The sequence below is a fragment of the Oncorhynchus nerka genome, linkage group LG25 (genome assembly GCF_034236695.1).
Source record: "Oncorhynchus nerka isolate Pitt River linkage group LG25, Oner_Uvic_2.0, whole genome shotgun sequence".
Classification (NCBI taxonomy): domain Eukaryota; kingdom Metazoa; phylum Chordata; class Actinopteri; order Salmoniformes; family Salmonidae; genus Oncorhynchus; species Oncorhynchus nerka.
This window is the reverse complement of record NC_088420.1, coordinates 28,292,601-28,315,829: the sequence shown is the minus strand read 5'-3', so window position 1 is coordinate 28,315,829 and position 23,229 is coordinate 28,292,601. Positions and strand designations below refer to the sequence as shown.

The 23,229-nt window shown below is 44.3% G+C and overlaps 1 protein-coding gene across 3 annotated transcripts in view; it reads right to left on the bottom strand.

Moving 5' to 3' along the window:
- Positions 1-6,947: 6,947 nt before the first annotated feature.
- zfpm1 (zinc finger protein, FOG family member 1) overlaps positions 6,948-23,229 on the bottom strand; it is a 107,795-nt gene continuing 91,513 nt past the window's right edge. For 2 of the 3 annotated variants that reach the window (XM_029634139.2, XM_065009721.1), the window contains exons 5-9: positions 15,227-15,332; positions 14,234-14,458; positions 13,136-13,366; positions 12,709-12,951; positions 6,948-11,936 (exon numbers count right to left, since the gene is read on the bottom strand). In XM_029634139.2, the coding sequence (XP_029489999.1) occupies positions 9,478-11,936; positions 12,709-12,951; positions 13,136-13,366; positions 14,234-14,458; positions 15,227-15,332 (3,264 nt within the window). In that variant the 3' untranslated portion in view covers positions 6,948-9,477. The remainder of the gene's footprint in view (positions 11,937-12,708; positions 12,952-13,135; positions 13,367-14,233; positions 14,459-15,226; positions 15,333-23,229) is intronic. The other variant, XM_065009722.1, reaches the window with a different exon arrangement.

Below are 23,229 nucleotides of genomic sequence, written 5' to 3'. Positions count from 1 at the left end.
CGACACCATTCTGTATACATCTGGCTCTTCTTTGGACACTGTGCTAACAAACCTCCAAACGAGCTTCAATGCCATACAACACTCCTTCCGTGGCCTTCAACTGCTTTAGTAAAACTAAGGTTCTGAATATGTGGACAACATCATATACCTAGGTGTCTGGTTAGACTGTAAACTCTCCTTCCAGACTCACATTAAGCATATCCAATCCAAAATGAAATCTAGTATTGGCTTCCTATTTCGCAAACAAAGCCTCCTTCACTCATGCTGCCAAACATACCCTTCATAAAACTGACTATCGTACCGATCCTTGACATTGGCGATGTCATTTACAAATTAGCCCCCAACACTGTACACAGCAAACTGGATGTAGTCTATCACAGTGCCATCCATTTTGTCACCAAAGCCCCAGATACTACCCACCACTCTATTCTTGACATAGCTAATTCTAATAGTTCTACTACAAAAAAATACATTTTTTTAAATGTTATTTATTTTCTGTATTCTTGACATAGTTTACAGTGCATTTGGAAAGTATTCAGACCCCTTCCCTTTCTCCACATTTTGATACGTTACAGCCTTATTCTAAAATGGATTAAATAATTTATTTTCTCATCAATCTACACACAATACCCCCTAACCCCCTTTGCAAATGTATTAAACATAAACAGAAAGACCTTTACATAACTATTCAAACCTTTTGCTATGAGACTCGAAATTGAGCTCAGGTGCATCCTGTTTCCATTGATCATCCTTGAGATGTTTCTACAACTTGATTGTAGTCCAGCTGTGGTAAAACCCAATTGATTGGACATGATTTGGAAAGGCACACACCTGTCTATATAAGGTCCCACAGCTGACAGTGCATGTCAGAGCTAAAATCAAGCCATGAAGTCGAAGGAACTGTCCGTGGAGCTCAGAGACAGGATTGTGTCGAGGTACAGATCTGGGGTACCAAAACATTTCTGCAGCATTGAAGGTCCCCAAGAACACAGTGGCCTCCATCATTCTTAAATGGAATAAGTTTGGAACCACCAATACTCTTGTTAGAGCTGGCCGCCTGGCCAAACTGAGCCATCGGGGGAGAAGGGCCTTGGTCAGGGAGGTAACCAAGAACCCAATGGTCATTCTGACAGAGCTCCAGAGTTCCTCTGTGGAGAAGGGAGAACCTTCCAGAAGGACAACTATCTCTGCAGCACTCCACCAATCAGACATATCAGGCCTTTAGGGTAGAGTGGCCAGATGGAAGCCTTTCCTCAATAAAAAGGCACATGACAGCCCGCTTGGACTTTGCCAAAAGGCATCAAAGGACCCTGATCATGAGAAACACGATTCTCTGGTCTGATGAAACCAAGATTTAACTCTTTGGCCTGAATGCCAAGCGTCATGTCTGGAGGAAACCAGGCATCTTCCCTACTGTGAAACATGGTGGTGGTGGCAGCATCATGATGTGGGGATGTTTTTCAGCGGCAGGGACTGGGAGACTAGTCAGGATCGAGGGAAAGACGAACTAAGCAAAGTGCAGAGAGATCCTTGATGAAAACCTGCTCCAGAGAGCTCAGGACCTCAGACTGGGGTGAAGATTCACAGCCAAGACAACACAGGAGTGGCTTCGGAACAAGTCTCTGAATGTCCTTGAGTGGCGCAGCCAGAGCCCGGACTTAAATCCGATCAAACATCTCTGGAGAGACCTGAAAATAGATGTGCAGCAACGCTCCCCATCCGACCTGACGGAGCTTGAGAAGATCTGCAGAGAAGAATGGGAGAAACTCCCCAAATGCAGGCGTGCCAAGCTTGTAGCGTCATACCTAAGAAGACTCAAGGCTGTAATCGCTGCCAAAGGTGCTTCAACAAAGTACTGAGTAAATGGTCTGAATACTTATGTAAATGTGATATTTTAGTTTTTAATTTTTAATTTTTAATTTAGTTAATAGTTAGTTAATACATTTGCAAAACATTTCTAAAAACCTGTTTTGTTTTGTCATTATGGGGTATTGTGTGTAGGTTGATGAGAAAAAAATATGAATACATTTTAGAATAAGGCTGTAACAAAATTTGGAAAAAGTCAAGGTGTCTGAATACTTTCTGAATGCACTGTACATGTTAAATAAATAAATAAAACACATACTGCTGTACATATCATTCTTAATATATCTTGTGAACTGTAAATTAATCCAGTTGGTATAAGTATAGATGGCATTTGGATTACTGTTACAGTGCTATTTGGGTTGTTAATTGTTTGCATTCTGACATTTCTGTTTTTTTTTTGGGGGGGGGGGGGGTGAGTCATTTGTGTACTTGCTTGACATTTTACTGCATTGTTAAGAGCTAGTAACATAAGCATTTGCTGCATCCGCTATAAAACCTACTAAACTGTGTACACAACCAATCAACTTTGATTTGAGCCAGAAGCAGAGGTAGCTACATTCCTCACGTCATAACAACATTTCTCCACAATACTACATCACTGAAATGTACAACATATTTAGCTTGCGGAGTCTATCAAACACACAAAAGCAGATATTGACTAAATCATTTCCCCTGGATTCCACTTCGACGTCTACATAACTTTGTCCCAAGGCTACCTCTTATAGACAGAGAGAGAGGTTTGACAAAGAGAGGGGACGAGATTAACGGATCCGTCACTTTACATTAAAATCCACAATGGGTCTGTCTAATATCTGTCCTCTATCACAAGTGCCCAGAAGGGGGCAGTATAGAATTTGAGTCACATACCAGTCCCTTTCTTTTCAATGTTTTGTGAAAAAAACAGTTTTTTTTTTATCCTGCCTGTCTTGATGTGGAGCTAGTCAGACAGCGAAGTGAGGTGAGGATGTGAGCCAGGGCTGGAGGGGAGGCGACCTGTAAGCAAAAGGCTGAAACACCGGCTGAGGGGCACTGAGGTGTGGACTGTGGGGTGTTAAAAGGACTTTGTGAAATAAAGGTCAGTAACCCTACCACCAAACCACTCACTCAGGATGAGACAAGCCAAGGGGGAGGAGTAGTGGGTCACTTTCCTCCACTGATGCTGCATTTCGACTAAGGACACCAGTGGGTCACCAGTGTTTTATGTTAATGTTAGCTCTAGTGTAATTGTGTTTCCATCAGGAGAGTGAAACTAAAGACTTGGAGAGAGCAGAATCCACAACCCCTCCATCATCAAGAGTGCTGCTTCTTGAGAAGATTTTAAAGTTCATAGTTATCCATTTGTTATGTTGAAAAATACCAGTGGCCTCCCAGATGTCAATTCAATGCCTATTCCACATAGGTTCAACTTATTTGGAAACAACATTGATTCAACCAGTGTGCCTCGTGGGATGGCTTTGGTCCCAAGTCAGCATTCAATACAAAATCTAGAAGGCTCATTCATGGTTCTCACCCCCTTCTATAGACTTAAACAGTAATTATAATGACTTCCGGAGGACATCCTCCAACCTATCAGAGCTCTTGCAGCATGAATTGACATGTAGTCCATCCAATCAAAGGATCAGACAATTAATCTAGTTGTCACACCCTGATCTGTTTCACCTGTCTTTGTGCTTGTCTCCACCCCCCTCCAGGTGTCACCCATCTTCCCCAGTATATTTATACCTGTGCTCTCGGTTTGTCTGTTGCCAGTTCGTTTTGTTTGTCAAGCCTACAGAACCAGCAATTTCCCCCATGCTCCTGTTGGTTTCTAGTTCCTGGTTTCCCGGTTTTGACCATTCTGACTGCCCTGAGCCTACCTGCCGTTCTGTACCTATTGGACTCTGATCTGGATTACTGACCTCTGCCTGCCCTTGACCTGTCATTTTGCCTGCCCCCTATTATAGTAATAAACATTTGTTACTTTGACACCGTCTGCATCTGGGTCTTCCCTAAAACGTGATACTTGTATTGAAAGCATAAGCTACAGCTAACTAACACTGCAGTGCATAAAGTGTGGTGAGTAGTTGACTCAAAGAGAGAGAAAGACAATAGTTGAACTGTTTAACATATTCATTTTTTTCAGAAATTAAGGAGAAGTAGCAGAGAGCGAGATAGAACCAGCTATATATTTTTTTATTCTTCTTAGTTTACCTTTCACTTACTTTAGCTAGCTAGCTAATTTAGCCTACTCAACAACCTGACTCAAACAGAGAGGAATTAGATTTATGTTAGCTAGCTGGCTAAGGCTATCCAACACGGCAACTGGGAAGGTTCGGTTTTATAAATGTATTACCACCAGGGCCCGCTGGTGTAATTGCTAAACTGTTTGCTGTGCACTCTACTGTGTGATTGTACACATGGATTGAATTGTGGGTTTACTAACACGATAATTCTAGAAGTTAGCTATGTTGACTAGCTATGATGTTAGCTAATATGGTGACGACGAACGATGTAGTGGTTAGCGGATATGGTATGAAGGTTTGGCTTGGAGATTTTTTTTCCGCCTGGTCACAGACAGCTGTTGTGTTATGAGGTGAGAGGAGGAGAGCATGTAGATGCAAGAAGGAATTATACAACGAGCAAAGTGACAATGCTGTATGCGGTTGCTATGAAAGTAAACTCTGTGTGCAGGTAATAAGGGAGTTTTCATTCCGCCAATTGTTGCAAAACGTTTCTTCAACAGAAGCAATCAGAACTAAATGGGAATGGACCTACCTGCATTTGTTTTAGTTGCAAAACGGAATATTTTGCACCAGTTGGGACTTGGGACTAATGATTGTGCCCCAGATCAGCTACTGTAGATGCAGGCAAGAGTGTGCAAGGCGGTATTAAATGTATCACTGTCTGTCACCTTGATTACTCCAATTTGTCTTTCGACCTGTGCACCTACGTTATAAACGTTAATTTGTAGGCTAGGTTGTAGCAACCTCATGATGGGTATAGGGAAAATTTGAGTATCATATAGTAGACTAAACCTCTCGGTGTTACATTGAGCTGGCTGACTGGAATTTGAATAAAAGCAATCCAATATGCTGTAATAGAAATAAGGTCTTACACATAAAAAAAGAACATCCTCCCTAATCTTAAATGGCACCGACCGCCACTGACACACACACAAAATCACGTTCCACAAACACACTAACATGCACCCAGAGTCATAGACCGGTGTCCACAGAAACACATGTGCATGCACGCACAAAAGAATGTGCTTCATAATGAATACTGTCATTTATAACATAACCATGCAAACAAAAATAGAACAAGTAGTCCAAATACAGAAATGACCATGGCAATAGTCCAACCTGGTCTCATAGACTAGACGTAACATAGTCAATGTAAATCTGGGATGCTCAAATTAGTATGATATGTTACTGATATGATGATATGGTATGGTTACAGAAGACAGAACAAAAGTAGAGTGGTTGGTCAGGGTGGGCGTTTTGGTTTTTGCCCTAGCACTACAAAACTTATTCAAATAGTCAACTAATCATCAAACTTTGAAAATTTGAATCAGCTGTGTAGTGTTAGGGCAAAAACCAAAACGTGCAGCACTTGGGCTCCTGAGGAGAGTTTGAGAAATGTTGCTTTAACCTAACTCCTAAACTTAACCCTAATCTTAACCCTTACCCGTAGCCTAGCTAATGTTAACCACATAGCTATAATTTGTAACATATCAAATTCGTAATATAGTGTACATTTTTGCAAATTCGTAATATATTGTACGTTTTGAAAATTCGCAACATATATATATATGTATATTGTATTATCTTTATTTAACTAGCCAAGTCCGTTAAGAACAAATTCTTATTTTCAATGACGGCCTAGGAACAGGGGCAGAACGACAGATTTTTACCATGTCAGCTCAGGGATTCGATCTTACAACCTTTCGGTTACATATCAAACTAATTGTAATTCGTAACATAACATACGAAAGGGTGATCGACATCCACAAATTAATACGTACCAAATGAAATGTGGCATATCATACTAAATTGAGTTTCTCGGATTTACGTACAGAATAATACTTAATGCTCTGAGACCAGGTTGAATAGGCATGACAGTGTGTTAAGAACTTTCAAAGCAGTGAGCACAGGTGTAAACATTCAGTCTAAGAGCTTGATTATAGACCAATTCAGAGATACAGAATGACTTGGTCTGATTGCTTAGAATCAGTCAACAATATGAAGCAATCACTCTAAAGAGTGTGTCTACTGTGATAAGTGGTCATTGCTCCACTCCATGGTATTGGGAACTGTCAAACAAGAGTTTTTACCCAGAAAAAATAACATAATAATACAGGCTCTGAGTGTGGCATTTGGCTTTAAAAGGTCAATAAGACAGAATTAGATTCACACGAGTGCCGCTCACCTAATAACACTGGTGATTCATGCTGCTAACAATTGACTTGCACAATCTATCCATCTGATGTGACAATGTTTAGCAAATAGCCCATCTTGTTGCTTATAGGAGCTTTTTGCTGATTGGCCATCAATACTGACTGTAGTCGATACTGACCCCAGGAATCGACAAGCTTTCTGAAAAATTATATGGATGCTGCTCTGGATGTTAATGTTCTTTTTCCCTAATTTAGAGTAAACATTTGTCGTGGTGAAAATATTCAATTTCAACACATTTCAAACTCACTGTGGGAAATGGATAAGTAGAGAGACAAATTCAATGAAAGATTTCAGTCAGTATGTCCACAACCTACGTTCTGTTAGTTATAAAAGAAGAATAGTAGAGCCTGAATGCATCGTTACTACTAAATAGGCATAGCCTTGAGACTTTGGGGATAATACATTTCTTCAACAGGAAATATAATTAAATCATTCCGTGAGAAAAAGCATGTCGGCACTGTGGAGATGATTCATCGAGTCCTGAGGCTCACATATTCACAGAAATGCACACAAGAATTTATATAAAAAGATAAATGATTTGTGTGACCTGAAATCTATTGTGGAAAGCATTATAAAAGCCAAGAGAGATAAAAGGAGAAGAGGTAAATTGTGGGTGGACCAGGTCAATGTGAAAGAAGATAGAAGTTTGAAACTGTTTAATGTCTCTCAGGACGTTTATTTCCCATGCATAGTTTGGACAAGTGTGTAGTGGAACTGACAAAAGAAAGAAGAAAAGTCTGACATTCATTATTACTTTCCATTATTGACATTTGTAATCATTCACAAAATGTTTTAATTAATATTAGTTCACGTGAAAAGGTTGAAATTGATCAGCAAGTCCTTCAAGGGATTAGTTTAGAAGAGGAAAAGTGCTGTAAAAACATAAATACCTTACAAAAAAGCCTCTAAAACGAAAACGTTCAGCACATTTGAACAACACAGTGCAATATAAATGGGATTCAAAATGGTTTTCAGCACTGATTTCCTCGATTTGTGACTTGTTGAAAATGCTAATCTCTTTGAGAAAAGAGGAAGCAATGCAATTGTAAACACTCTTGGGTAAGATATGACTGATACAGCACTGTTCAAAACCACAACAGAGCAAAAATACTCAACTTTCAATTTCACCACCATTTTGTTTTCCAGTTTTTAGAGCAGAGAAACATCTGCCTGTGTAACACAGGGAAGGAAAGGGGACATCACAAGTAACATACAGATCCATTCAAATCATCATTAGAGGTGAGGATAGTGGAGCACAGAACAAACTAACTCAGTCCTACGGTAAGGCTGTGCCAGTATAGCAAGTTCTGACAGAGGAAAGATTGCATTTCGCAGGTCTATTCAACACCACTTTGTAAACCAAGGATGCATGTGTGTTTGTGTTTTACACATGACAGTTTTAGGAGCCATCTACTGTGTACGTCTCTCAACAATCTGTGAAATACGTCTGCTGTCCCTGTCTCTCTCTCTCTTAGACCTCCCGTTTTTAACTTTAAAAAAAACTTCATTACTGGAAAAACAAAACAGAATGAGCACACACTCCAAGACAGTGGTATTCAGACTTTTTCAACGTCCCAAATCTTTCTGCCAGAATTCTTGCGACCCCACCCCAAATCTAATGACACAGCCTTAAAATCTGGAAAATTGTATCTTTACATCAACAAACAACAATTGCATTTTTTCATTGCATTTTCATCTCTTATAAAAATGAAAAGAAACCAATAAAATACATTTAATCAACAGTTTTATTTTTCTAATTGTCGTTCTCAAACATATTTGTATATTGTCCCATACAATACTCTTAATTTTTTGCCCCCCCCCCAAAAAAATGCCAATTCCCCCGACTTTGAATACCACTGAGGTATCAATAAATCCACATTGATTTAAACTGATCCCATGTCTAATTCAAGCATCACATAAGTCAGATGGTGGTGAAGCAGCAGCTGCAGAGTAGGGATATAATGATACAGTAGGGGGTTGGTGGGTTAAGGGTCAGGTCTGATGGGGGAGGGGGGCATAGAGGAAGAGGAAGTGCTGTGTCTTCATCCTGGTACTCAGGTCCAATCACCTTCCTTCTACCCAATAATAATACCAGTTTAGAACTTACATCAAATAGTTTATCTGGCAAAATAGGCTGTACCTAATGACCAAATACTGGAGGAAAACAGAAAAGTTTTAACCTTTCCCGATGAATAAAGAGCAGAAGAAAGAAATGCTGACAATAAGGAAAATAAGGTTCAGTGTCATCCCAGTGATTACTGTGAAAGATATTACATATCTACACTTACAAAAACACCTTTACACGCCGAGATTGAAACAGTTCCTTTGAACAGTATGAAAAATATACAAATAAAAAATACAAATATTTTCAGACGCTAGGTAGATTTCTGTTGACATTAAATCAGTGAGGACTCAAAGATAAATAGTTCACATGTTTTCCTTCCATTAAGAGAATGTAATTGTGGTTTAGGAAAACCAAATCTATCCATTTGCAAATATTTCCTCTGTAATTGGTAGGCTAACCATGTGATACTCATTTCTGTAATTCAGCTAAAATGCTTTAGCTTTCTAGTTAGCAAAACAGCCAGTGTTCAAACAAAAGCATAAAGAATTATTTTAAAACATCATACGCAATGCACAGGTAAGTAGAAATAAAAGAGTGGAGATAGTCAGCTCCACTAGAGGGCCCTGGGGGACAATAGTTGTCCCCACTCACTGACTGATCTAGAGCATCAACAGCTCAGGAAAAGCGAGTTTCATCATCAGCAAGAAATGCTCCAAACAATCATAATCAAATAAAGATGACTGTAATACAAACAATTCAATTAAACTTGCTCAGGAGACTAAATGTAGACTCTAAAGTCACATTTTCAACATTCTGTGGACCCTGGAGGTGAGAAAGAGGGCTGGGTTTCAGTTATTGAGGTGGGTGGGAAGGGATACGTGGGCACAACTGTGTGCATCTCAGCTCTTAGTGTAATAGAGACTTTGACCCATAAGGAGAAATATGTTAACATAGTAACAATACCGGGAGCGAGAAGCGACCCAGTGCCTGGCGAGTAACAGTCACACTTTCAAACACATACAGTCCAGAGATGGTGCCATGCCTTGGTGGCACTGACAAGAATGGATAGCTGGGTTTGGGCCTTGGAGGGGACACAGACTGGGGCTCCATTCACTTGACGTGCTCAGCGCTGTGGGAGGAACAGTAGTACTTTTTGTGGGCTATGAACGTGGACAGGCTGCTGAACTTGATATTGCACAGACGGCAGAAGCGGGTGTTACCGTTCTGCACAGGGGGGATCAGAAGGGTCTTGGGTGTGGGAGGGGCCGGAACAGGGAGTGGGAGACCCAGTGTGAGGGACGCCTTGTCTGGGAGCAGGGTGACAGCAACCTGGTGATTCAGAACCCCCACCTCTCTCAGCACCTCAGGCACAGGGGACACAGTCAGGGGGAGGGACCTGGTGGGAGACACAGCTGGAGGGGCTGCGTTGGGGGAGCTGCCACCCCCAGCATGGTGTCCCAGGGGGCTACCGTTCACCAGGGGAGAGGATGGGGAGACAGTGTCCCTTCTGATCCGGCCATTGATGCTGTCCCTGCAGGCTCTGAGGACCAGCTTGGGCGGGGTGGCAGGGGTCCCATCCCTAGGGCTCAGGCTGGGGCTGATGACGGCTGGCTGGCCCTCCAGGCTCAGGACCAGGCCATGCATGGATCTGAAGTGCTCCACCAGGTCACAGGTCACCGCCCTATTGGGAGGGCAGTAGGGGCAGACCACAGAGGGAGAGCCTGGGCCTTTGGCTGCAGGGACACTGTAAGGTGACGTAGCCTCAGAGCCAGAGCCAGGTAAGGCAGAGAGGTGAGGGCTGAGCGAGGCCCCCCGAGGAGCCTTCTCTGTGAGCAGCCCTTTGGCCTCAGAGTGGACGTCTGATCGCTCCAGGGCCCTGCTCTTGGGGGAGATGGATGCTGGTCTCTTCAGCCTGTGGAGCGTCTCCAGAGTGTGGGGCTGCAGGGTGGTAGCTGGGCAGTAGTAGGCCTTGTGGGCCAGGTAGTTCTCAATGCTGTTGAAGCTAATGCTGCAGGCGGTACACTTGTGGTAGTCAGTGAGGGGCAGAGAAGGGATGCTGCTGCCCCGCGGGGCCTCCCTTAGACGGGGCCTCTTGCTCAGGTCAATGGGGCCGTCTCTGTCAGGGCTGGTACTACGGGAGGTGGCTGGACGCAGGCCCAGAGCTAGGGCTGGGACTGGGGACTCCAGGACCCTCTCCACTGAGGCAGCAGCCTCCTGCTTCACAGCCAGGCTCAGGCCAGGGGCAGAGAGAGAGGCAGCAGCAGTGTTGGCCAGGGCCTCAGTCCGAGCCATGTGGATCTCATACATCTTCTTCCTCTTGCGTGTTCGGATGGGCTGAGGCAGGAAGGTAGCTTTGCCCGCGGTTGACCGCTGGTTGGACGGATCGTGGCGCGATGCGCAGTAGAAGCGTTTGTGGACTGTGTAGTTCTCATGGCGGCTAAAGTGGATGTTGCAGGCCTGACAGAAGGTTCTGGTGGGGTCGTCCTCCTGGTCCTCTGCTGAGCCGCTGGGACTCTGGCTGCACTCGCTGGCCCGGCCTCCTCCTCCTCCACCCTCCCCCTCAGAGGAAGAAGAGGACACAGCCTCCTTCACCCCAGGGTTCTCACTCTTCACCTCCACCAGCTTGCCCTGTGTGGCGGTGCTGCCTGGAACAGGACCTGAGTCACTGGGGGAGGCTGAGGCTGCCCGACTACCTGATCCAGCCTGAGGGGATGAACCGTGTCCAACTGATGGGACTGTGGCCCCCGACGCCCCCTCCTTCACTGGGCCAGCCATGTCTCCCTGCTGGTGCCTGCTGGAGCAGTACAGCCTCTTGTGAACATAGAAGTTGTTGATGTTGTTGAAGTTGATGTCACATTCGAAGCAGGTGGCCCCCTTCTGGACAGTGGTTGTAGTGCCAGCGGGGTAGAAGGCTGGCGCTGCCCCAGGGGGGACCTGGCCCTGCTTCAGCCGGCTGTGAACCATCTCAGACATCTTAGCCAGTATCTCTGAGGCCTGGGGTAGGATGGCTGGTTCCTGGCTGAACATGTACTGGGGTAGGAACACATCTTCTCCAGGGAGCACTGAGCCAGCTCCTCCCAGGTGGGCAGGGCTGGAGCCAGGGGTGGGGCTGGTTGGCTCTGCCTTCACAGCCACAGCAGAGGGACTCCTAGGGGAGGTGGAGGTCTGAGAGGAGCCTGTACCTCTGTGTCCACGGCTCTTCTCCACCCGCTCCCCCTCCGTCTCCTCCTCCTGCCCGTCATTCTCAGAGTCCGAATGCGGCTCCTCTTTAATCCTGATGTCTGTGGGGAGCTGGTCAGGTGGGCTGCAGCCTCGCGGGGTGGCTGAGCTCCCATTGGCCCCAGGGCTGGAGGAGTCAGGGTGGGGAACGCAGGCGGGGGGCTCCCTGTCAAGGTGCTCAGGGTGGTCGGCCGAGGAGGGGGTGGTCTGGCGGGGTGTGGGGCTCCTCTCGGCCGGGACCCTCACCTCCAGGTGTGTGCGAACGTGCTGCTGGAGCTGAGCAGGCGAGTCTGTGATGTGGCCACATACCTGACATTTCAACACAACACCGGAGTCTCCAGGACTTAGACCTGCCACAGAGTGACAGAGACATATTATTAGAAATGTGTTTTCTACTATTAAACATGACATGAAATCACTGGTGGTTATGCACTATAGCCTATAGGACCAAATCTTCATATACATACACTCCCAAATGTATTTATTTGGACAGTGAAGCTACAACTTTTAATTTGGCTCTATACTCCAGCATTTTGAATTTGAGATCAAATCTTTTATAAGGTGACTGTACACAAAGTCACCTTTTATTTGAGGGTATTTTCATATCTGTTTTACTTTTAGAAATGAATGCACTTTATGTATCTAGTCCCCCCATCTGAAGGTGTTATAAGTATTTGGACAAATTCACTTATAGCGTATTACATTTAGTTAAAAGTGTAGTATTTGGTCCCATATTCGTAGCACTCAATGACAACATCTAGCGTGTGAGTCTACAAATGTGTTGGATGTAATAGAATAATAATGATATATGCCATTTAACAGACACTTTTATCCAAAACGACTTAAGTAATGTGTGCACCCAGATGTTCAGAAACGTATTCTATTTTTATTTACAATAAAAGTGACTCCAAACGGGCACAATACATGATTTACCATTCATTTCTATTGGGCACAAAATAATCTGAAACACAACCAAAACAACCTGAAAACGCATCCAACAAGCTTGTAGAGTCACAAGCTTGATGTAGTCCTCTATGTAGTTGCTGTTCTGAAGTAAAGGCAGGGCTATTATCCTCTCACTGGGATAGTAAACAACATGATCCAGTCTGTCTGTGTGTTTACCTGTGGACAGAGGCAGTTTGGGCAGGCCGGGGCCGGGGGAGTACACTTCACTGCATGAGCCGGGCTGACACACCATGTGACTTGTGACCAGGTGGCTGTAGAGAATGTCCCTCGTGGTGGAGACGAAGCCACAGCCGTGACAGACTCCGTTCTGCGTGTCCGTGTGTACCTTCAGGTGACGCTCACAGTTGGCTTTAGTGGTGAAGGCTGACAGGCAGATCAGACACACGAAAGGACGCTCACCTACAGGCACAGGACATGTATATCTTTAATATTTTAACTAAATTGACTGTCTTCCCCTAATAACAGCTGAAGAAAGAGGTCTGCTACAAGCTATTATTAAAAGAGGAATATTCACGCATATTCTCACTCGATCCTTGGTCTGCTATGAGAAAGAGCTAAAGGAATGTATTGTGACAGATCTCACCACTGTGTGTCCGCATGTGGATCTCCAGGGAGCTGGCGCTCGGGCAGCTCTTGTTGCATTGTGGGAAGGGACAGACACGTTCGTTGGGGTAGGACTCCTTGGCTTTGTCCAGTGGGGGGGAGGAGGAGGCCTGCTGCTTCTGCCGGCTGGCACAGTAGTACATGAGGTGGGCCTGGAGGTTCCTCTCACTGCGGTACCAGATCCCACAGTCCTTACACGGGAAGATGTCCTCTGGACCAATCAAACACAAACACAACTGTAAACTCTATCCCTACAACAACCAATCATTTATCAAATCTATCATACATAATTAAAAACAATGCAAGAAAGAGAGCAGCGTATGTTCATTCTTTTTAAAAATTGCATGTTTAACGTTTCACTGCTTACACGTTAAAATGTTACATTCAGTACATACACTTTCATGTACACATGATGTTCATCCATGTGTATACACACATCACCACACACACCTGTTTCACACCAGTCACATGATCGATTCAGTGGCGGAACGAGCAAGCACTCGATATTGCTCCAGGGTCTCCAAGGCAACGAGAGCACAGAGGTTGTGGGCGCGAGCGCCCACCCGTGCGGGGTAATCATACTGATCTGGTGTCAGGGCTGGTGTTACAGGCTATTTTTGATAACATCCATAATTACCAACAGTCCTCAGGAGAGTGCTCCTACAGCAGGAAGCGGGGATACGGATGATCATGTTTTACCCTTTAGCTTGATATGGTGATTAATCATGCACTCATCACAGAATGTCCATGCCTGCTCCTGCTGCCGACAACACTACACTGCCAATAAGGGACTTAATGAAGGAGCGTGAACGTAATTACCATGTAGTGCAGAGGAGTTACACTGCCACCTTCTGGTGTACTGGGTGAATGAGGAAATGTGGCATGGTGAACTGTTGGTCTTCATTGAGTCCCTCAGTGTCTGTTGTTTACATGGAAAGTGTATAACTGTACACGTGTAGGGTTTGTCTACGCATCTAATGACTAAACGGCACGAAGAACACAAATACATGCATGCACATTCGCATGCAGTGAGCACACACATACACACCCACATTATTCTTGGCAAGCTGACACTCACTGTTGACAACTGCCGTGGCCAAGATGGCTGCCATCCCAGCCTGCTGGGGGAGGAGCTGTATCTCAGAGTGGAGAGAAGCTGGGTAGACACCTGTAGGCTCCTCCTTCACCACCACATCCTGGGTCTGAGACGAGGACAGCTGCTTCACGGAGGAGAGAGACAGTGTGGCCAACAGACTGTCACCTGTGGAGATGTCCTGGGTCACCTTACAATACAGCTCCTCACCTGGAGAAAAGAGAGAGCGAGAGGGCCGCACAACACAAATTAAACCTGGGGCCTGTACAAGAACTACACACACCACACCTGGGGCCTGTACAAGAACTACGCACATCACACCTGGGGCCTGTACAAGAACTACACACATCACACCTGGGGCCTGTACTAGAACTACACACATCACACCTGGGGCCTGTACAAGAACTACACACATCACACCTGGGGCCTGTACTAGAACTACACACATCACACCTGGGGCCTGTACAAGAACTACACACATCACACCTGGGGCCTGTACAAGAACTACACACATCACACCTGGGGCCTGTACTAGAACTACACACATCACACCTGGGGCCTGTACAAGAACTACACACATCACACCTGGGGCCTGTACAAGAACTACACACATCACACCTGGGGCCTGTACCAGAACTACACACATCACACCTGGGGCCTGTACTAGAACTACACACATCACACCTGGGGCCTGTACTAGAACTACACACATCACACCTGGGGCCTGTACTAGAACTACATACATGGTATCGTACAGTATGATATCTATGGAATGTATACTAATCTATAGTAGGTGAAAAAGATCTCTGTATGGTGTCTTTATGGGGTCACTCTGATAAGAGATCTCTGATTGTAAGTTGCTTTGTTTAAGAGTGTCTGCTAAATGACTAGAATGTAACAGTGTAAATGGTGCGTTATATGTATGTGGGCTGTGTTGATGGTATGGCATTTCTGGGATCAGGTCTGTTGGTTAACTACCTTGACTGTAGATGGTACAGTTGGCAGCTGTGGCATCGGATGTTAGCGGGACTCTACTGAGCCAGCCGTTATCGTCTTCACACACCAGCGTCAGCCTGGAGATCTGCTGACATACAAATAAACATACAGAGGCTGTCAGATTTGTTCTGGAAACACAGGGTCAAATGACAATTATCATCTAACATCACATATCTTCTGATTCTCACATACATTGCCAAGTCTATTCAGACTAACCATTTATTTATAGAAATATACTCCTCTTTACATTTGATGGCAAAGACCTACTGTACTGAACAGTGAGGTTGAACAATGAATTAATCCTGACAACGTCCTCTGAATTGACTGTTTTAAAGCACATTGACCATAGCGTGCAAAAAAAGGACTCATCTTTTTCAGTGGGAAGGGGAAGCCCCTTAACACGGGCAATCAGAAGCATAGAGGGACAGGAAGGGGCACGGGCTGAACAAAGACTCACAGAAAAGAGCTATAAATAGCAGCAGTGAGAAAGAGGGAAGGAACAGAGAGATCCCAGGAGAAAGGAGAAGAAAAGGTAAGGAAGGAGATCCGATGAGGTCGTAGTGCTCCTATTCACCCGGACGCCCTCTCAGGAACTTCTCTCAATACATGATGGGACAAAAGGATTGTGAATAGAGGGAGGTCATAATCTCGCGGTGTGTGTGTGTGTATGAGTGTGAGTGCTGAAGAATGTGTGTCAGTGGTGGCACATGTGTAAGTGAGGCTGTAGCCAGAGTAGGGCACACCAGAGAGAAACACACACCTGTGCCATCCTCTGCACAATCTTGTCTTTGTTCAGCTGAAGTTCACAGAGCATTCCACCTGACAATCACTCCCACAGACATCGTGTGTCTACATGAGACACTTACCCACACGCATCTACGTACTTCTGTGTGTTATGGCACAGATAAGCATTGTGCATTCATAACCAAATAACTTACAGCAGTCCCAGTAAAATGTAGTCTTTGTGAGGTTCAATAATACATGTATGAGAGTATGGAATAAAACACAGTAGCATTAGGTTGAGCTTCACAACTTCAGTATAGATGCACAAGGCCTATAGGTGCTACCACTGCATGGAGGCCTGAGGACATACAGAACACTCTGGCTCCACTAGGTGGAAGCAGTCATGCATCAGCAGCAGCCCTGACAGACTGCTTCAGGAGAACTACGGCCAGTTAGTCACTCAGTCAATCTGCTTGCTACAGGGGTACACATATTCCAACATGGTACCACATTGACTGGAACATTTAGAGAGAATATGAGGGGAACATTTTTGTGTAAAGGAAATGTTTTTGTATAAAGGAGTGTATACTGTATGGGGCAAGTTGGGAGGCGAGGGAGGAAAGTGTAGTTTATTTCTGAATCAGTCTGTTCTAGCCTAAAGACACTGCGTATTGTATTTCATGGGGAACTTGCGCTGATGTAGAGATACGGCTTCTTTTGTTTTAATTTGGAACCCAATGCTGGAGCCGTCTGAGCTATAAGTGCTGCTAATTTGTTTCAGACTAATTTATCACAAATCTATCTATCATGATGCTTTGGTATTCACTGAAGAAAAGGCCAGTGTGGTCCGACTTTGAAGGAAAGTGTATGAGACAGAAAAATAGAGCCATACAACAGATTGAAGAGGGTCTTTGGACAGTATGAACAAATGCACAAAAATAATAATAATCTCTATCCAAGCATCTTTATCTACCTCTATCTCTCTCTGAGATATTCTCAGAGACGACCAGAGCGAAGATGAGGTGGAGATGATGATTTAGCTGACTCTGATCAGGCTTTGGGCCCTGGCTGCACTGGGACTTTAAATGCTGTCTGGAACCAACACAGATAATGAAAACTAAAAGGCATGCGGCAAGATTACAGTTTGATTAGGATGTGTAATTAACAAAGCCAACAGAGGCCATGGCCGCTAAAGATGGTTGAGTTAAGAGGAGCAGAGAAGCCTCTAGTATCACATTTCTCTGGCCTGGAGGACATTTTCAACAAGCACAGTATCAAATTAAACATCATCAAATGGCAAGTTCTTACCTCTGAACACAACACATCCACCTACTAGGCAGCCCACTCCACCACTACTGCCGTAAACTATCCCACAATTCATAGTGGCCAGCCCCACTGATTGAAACACATTTCCCAAGGAGCAGGGAGTGAGCGAGGGAGGGGTTTTAGGAGGAGAACTAAAAGACTAAGAGGAGAAGTTAATGTTGCTCAGCACTGCCTGTGTTCACCCTGGCGGTCTCCCTAGGACCCAGGCACTTTGAGAGCGCTTTAAGCCCCTCAGTGAGGGAGTCTTTGAGGCGCAGTCTAAGCCCCCTCGTCCGGACCCTCGTCCCTCATGAATATTAATCAGCCCAGCCGGGCTTTAATCTGCCTGATCCCCGCACTGCTGCCGCCGAGACGATAGCGAATCTAATTATTTGGTCTGATATTAACCCACCCCCACACACACCCTCCAGCCTCCCCATATCCACCTTCAACACACACACACACACACACACACACAAAGCCTACGTGCACATGCACCCCACCCCCCACCCCCAACGCAGTCTGCGACGCCCTCTCCTTATCACTCCCAAAAACGCCCTCCTCTCACGCCGATAAAACTTGAATGCAAATGATGCTCGACTGATTTCATTTCTCTATTCGTTCATTCCGTACCCTGGTCATTGCTGAGTATAAAATGAAAATATAATTTTCTCTCTCCCCAAACGCTCTCCTCTGGAGGTGGAAATGAAGGGAGAAACCTTTCCATGCACTAACCCCAAGTCTAACCCCGACTCAGATCAATTCAGGTTTATATACGGTTCAATTAAAGCAGAGGAAATAATAAAATGCCTACCCATCCTCCAGTAGATTAGCCTTCATACCACTATTAAACAGTGTGTGTACTACGTAGATTTTTACGGTTTACATACATAGATACATAGATACATACATACATACATACATACATACATACATACATACATACATACACAATTTCTACCATAATTTGATTAATATTCCCTGTTGATTAAAGCAACTTTAGAATACTGTTCTCTGAGGACCCATGAGAAACTGAGAAAACCAATGGATTGATTGGTCAATCTTCAATTTCAATATGTGCATCCAGGATAATGATGTCATCCAAGGGTTTTTGAATGTACTGTATGAAGCAGAAACAGCTGGACAGACTGAGAAGAAAAGGTAGAACAGTGTCTCTTCTTTCCTGGCCTGTTCAATTGACTTCCACTGAGTTCCATCATAGGCCTTTTGACCATTGCGGTTGGCTTGGTCTTCATTCATACTCTTTCTTCCTCTCGCTCTCTTTCACCCCCTCCTCCCATTTACCTCTTAATCTTCCCATCCTTCCCTCTCTACAGTACTGTATGGCTCATCAAGCTCTCTCTCATCCCTCTCTCTTTCTCATTCCTACCCCTCTGTCTGCCCTTCTCTGTCAATCTCTCCCTTACAGGAAATGTTTTCTTTCCCAAAAGGGGGGAATGGAGGGGGTACTCACTGTCCCAAACAAAGAGGTCACTGTGAATCCTCCAAAAATACAGAGAAGAAAAGGAAGAAAGATAAACATCAGAAACCTACTCTCATCCGCCTCTCACACACACTCTCTCTCAACACACACACGCACACCAATTAACACACACACGGGTACGAACACACACACACCATACACACACACACACACACACACACACACACACACACACACACACACACACACACACACACACACACTAGATTTCTCTACACAAATACATGTGTGTATTAATACATGAGCTTAGTGTACTAAAAACATGTATCATATACAACAAGCTAACATAGAAAAACACACCGCTCACACAGCCACACATATCTGCAGACACCTCTAAGAAAAGGTTGATGAGCAGCATGCAAATGACATGTAAAAATATAAAACTTGCGATACTTAAAACGGGCGAGATAAGAGATTTGAAAATGAGGCACTCTTGGAAAGCGGGCTCCTGAACTGCCGGAGATAAGCCTCAGAGATAGAGGAAGGTTTTCCCTCTCTCCTCTACTCTCCACCCCGCAGAAGCCAACGCAGATGACAGCGAGATGCAGATACCATCCCAGTCACAGGGACTGAGTGATGAGAATGAGCACCCCTCCCCATCACCTCCATCTCTCCATTCCCACCTCTTTCCATTCCCTCTCTCTTCCACTCTGGCACTGCCTTCTTTCTTTTGCTGGCTTTTTCCAAAGCTCATTCCTATAATTTCTCTTTCTCCCCTTTGCCTCTCCATTTGCCTCTACTCAGTCCACTTCTTTGGTCACCTGGTCTCTACCTCTCACTATTGCACAACTTCTCAGATAATGTCAGAGGCAGGTAGACATAGGAACAGACATTTAGATTGGTGAGGAAGTGTCTGATGATGGGTTTAGTATAACGTTTCCCTGGTCCTCCTGTGAGCTCTATGTGAACTCTCAGGCCTGTAGCACAACATTAGGGCCTTGTTGCCAATTAAATCAAACATGGAAATGCCCTCAACAAGTCTGCCATCAAGAATCAAGATAGTTCAGTGCACTTTATTATCAGAGACATTCAGGAGCGATCAACAGGGCGACAAGTGCTAAATTACAGATTTTGGGTCTTCTGGAGCGATCGTTTTAATTCAGATCTAATTTGAGGGGGTGGAGTGCAGATGGTCCTCTGTTGATCATTTCAGATCAACTGGAGAGATTTACCAGGAGGTAAACAAACACTGTTAGAGAGAAAGAGAGAGATTGAGAGGGTGGTCACCTTCACTTGTCCTTCCTATGGAACGACAGAGCAGTGAGGGGGAGATAGAGACTCCCCAAAAGTGTGTTTGAAAGCCGTGGGTGGCGCGCCTTATCGCTGGAGTTCTCCTGGAGAGATTATTGGGGGATTAGTGCGAACGCTTGTTTCTAAAACATGATGAAAAGACGTTCCACGCGTGATAACGCTTTGAACTCTACACTCCTTCTAGGATCCTGCCTCTAGGCTTCATTTCCGCGAAAGACAGAAGGGGGAAGAGAGGGGAACGAAAGCAATATGTAAGTTAAGTTGCTCTTGCGGTAGCTGGTTTGAATGAGTATCAATCAAACTGAGGTTGAACTAAACTCTTTCCCTTGTTTAAGCATTGTTATTCTGAAGTTATTGTAACTTGTTTGCTACCAACAAATCATCACTACATAACGGGGGGCTTGTTATGCGTCTCATGATGTATCTTTGCCTTCAGTCAGAATAAAAAAACGTCCTAATCTGATCGATTTGTGATCCAATCATAAGAAACGTATTATTATCAGATCTGTGTGTGATCCAATCAGGAGGGAGGTGACACATTTGACCTCAGTTGCCATGAGATGAGGACATGTTCACTGAACTAAAAACTCCCAGGAATCTAAAGCAACCGGATTAGATTCAGATCAACTTTATTATCCCATTTGGGGGAAATTAATTTGGTCATGTGCTTAAAAAAGGAAAACACAGAAACTACACAAAATAATTCAAAGTGCTATAGCTACACATTTAAAGTGAAAGTGTGATATACTGTATACTCGTGAGATCAACAGACTATATTTTATACAGTCTAATGGCTGTTGGAATAAAAGAGTCCCCATATCAATCTGTTTGAATTTTATTTTGAAGAGATCTCTTTCCCCTTGTCTGGGTGCTGCTGTAACTGAATTTTGAGTGAAGTGGGTGAGTACTGTCCTCTAAAATGCTTTCAAGTTTTAGGAGGATGAGTTTTGTGTACAAGTTGGTGGCTGATTCTTGGTTTATACCAATTTTCCTTCCCGCCGTCTTGATAAAGTGCAGAAGATTGACTTGGTCCTGCACTCACATGTTTCCAAAGGACAGCACACTCTACTGGACAGATTTATAGAACATTTGTAAGATATGGCGTTCAACATTAAAATGGTTCAGCTTGCGTAAAAAAACATTCTCTGTTGCAATTTCTTTATCTTTGCAAAGGCACAGTCATTGAATATCAGTTTATTGTCTATTTCGATTCCCAGGTACTTTTATGTGGTCACTCTATCGACTGATTCCTCATTGATCTTCGTAGGGTGTAGTGGAGTTTTGTTCCTTCTGAAATCAATTTCCATCTCTTTTGTTTTCTTAACATTTATTTCAAGAAAATTATCTGCACACCACTGGATAAATTCTGCAGTTTCTCTGTCAAAACCTTGAAGAGAGACTTGGTCTGGGTGGAGGAAACCCACAACAGCGGTGTCATCTGCATATTTAAAGAATTTGTGGGCTGAGTCAGAGGCTTGACAATCGTTTGTGTACAGTGTGTACAGTATCGGTGAAAGTACGCAACCTTGAGGGGCTCCCATATTCACCATTCTAGATGTAGAGATGGCGGAGTTAAACTTCACTTGTTGAGTACGGTTCACAAGGAAACTATTTATTCACCTGATTCTTAACTGACTTGCCTAGTTAAATAAAGGTACAATCAGTAGAGAGTTGACACCCAAATTCACCAGCTTATCCAACAGTAGGATCAGTAGAGAGTTGACAGCCAAATTCACCAGCTTATCCAACAGTAGGTGGGGTTGGATTGTGTTAAACGCGCTACTGAAGTCAATGAATACAATTTCCACTAGACTATTTTCTAAATGTTCGTCATCAACACCCCTGGAGGCACGGTAGGTGAACTGGTTTGAGTCTAATTGGGATGAGAGATCAGAGAGAATTTTTTTTTGAATATTTTTTTCTAAGCATTTCACAGGTACAGATGTCATGGCTACAGGGCGTAAATCGTCAGTAAACATTATTATGCACCGTACAAAAGTCAAACATCCATATCAGGCATGTTTTATGCCTCTTTCTCAAGAGATGAAAAAAAAAGACTACATCAAGCATGAAATCTATATCGGATCAAAAAAGAACAGGCCTAATATTAGCTAGGATCTATGTTTGTTGTGTGAGAGTGCGCTAGTGTTGCTTTGTGTGTTGGTGTTCAAAGTGAACACTTGTCTCCATGTGTTAAAGGGTATGCCCAGTATTAAACTGATAGCTTATCTGGCCAGACCAAATAAGAAGCAAATTTACTCAGAGAAGGCAGAGCAGAGCAGGCAGGTTTGGCATGGATCTGAAGGCCTGCAAGGACAGGCGAGGCCAAGCGGGTGGTGCCAAATCACCCTGTGATGTGATGAGAGGCAGAGCCCCAGGGCTCCAGAGACACCACGGCCACCACCATGGCCGCCGCCGGCTGCATGACACCACCACGGGGACAGGTCTGAGGTGGGAGGGGACAGGGAGGAGGTGACACTTTGAAATTGGTAACCCTTAGTTTAATTCCTTACACACAATGTTTCATACTATGGCTAACCAAGCAGATTGGTTGGTAACACATCTATTTCAATGACAGCAAAGGAAACCAAATGTTAGCTGTGTAAATTGGGTATTTTGAATTTTGTTCAGGTTGTCAATGTTGAATCTTCACACAGTAGATGGCAACAATCAGGCACAGACAGATTAATTGTGCCTCTACTACACATATAGAGGGAGAGAAGAGAACTCAGCAGAAAACAATCGTGGACGAGCAGATATAGAGATGAAAGGCTGCGTGGCGGTGGATCTACTGTACTGAGGGTAACCCTCACCCCTACTGAATCCTGAGTTGGCGGCCTGTCGGGGAACTGTGGGAGGAGGAGAGTGAAGTGACAGTGGGAGACACAGGAGGAATGTGAGATTAAACCCACTATCTCCTCCTGATACTGAGGGTCTGTCTCCTCACTCCTTAAACTCACAGATAGCAGGGGTGAGGGAGGTGAGACAGAGGGTGAGAACTCAAAAGAGATGGTCAAAGCCGAGAATCATCGAAAAACTCCATTGAGATGTAGTCTTCTTGAACATAATAGAATAGAGAAAATGAGAAAGAGATGAGCAGGGCAAGGGAGGAAGTGACAGATATATGTGATGGGTGTGTTTGGACTCAGCAATTCAGATAATAAACTAAATCTTAGAAATGAGAGCCTATCAACCAGAAATC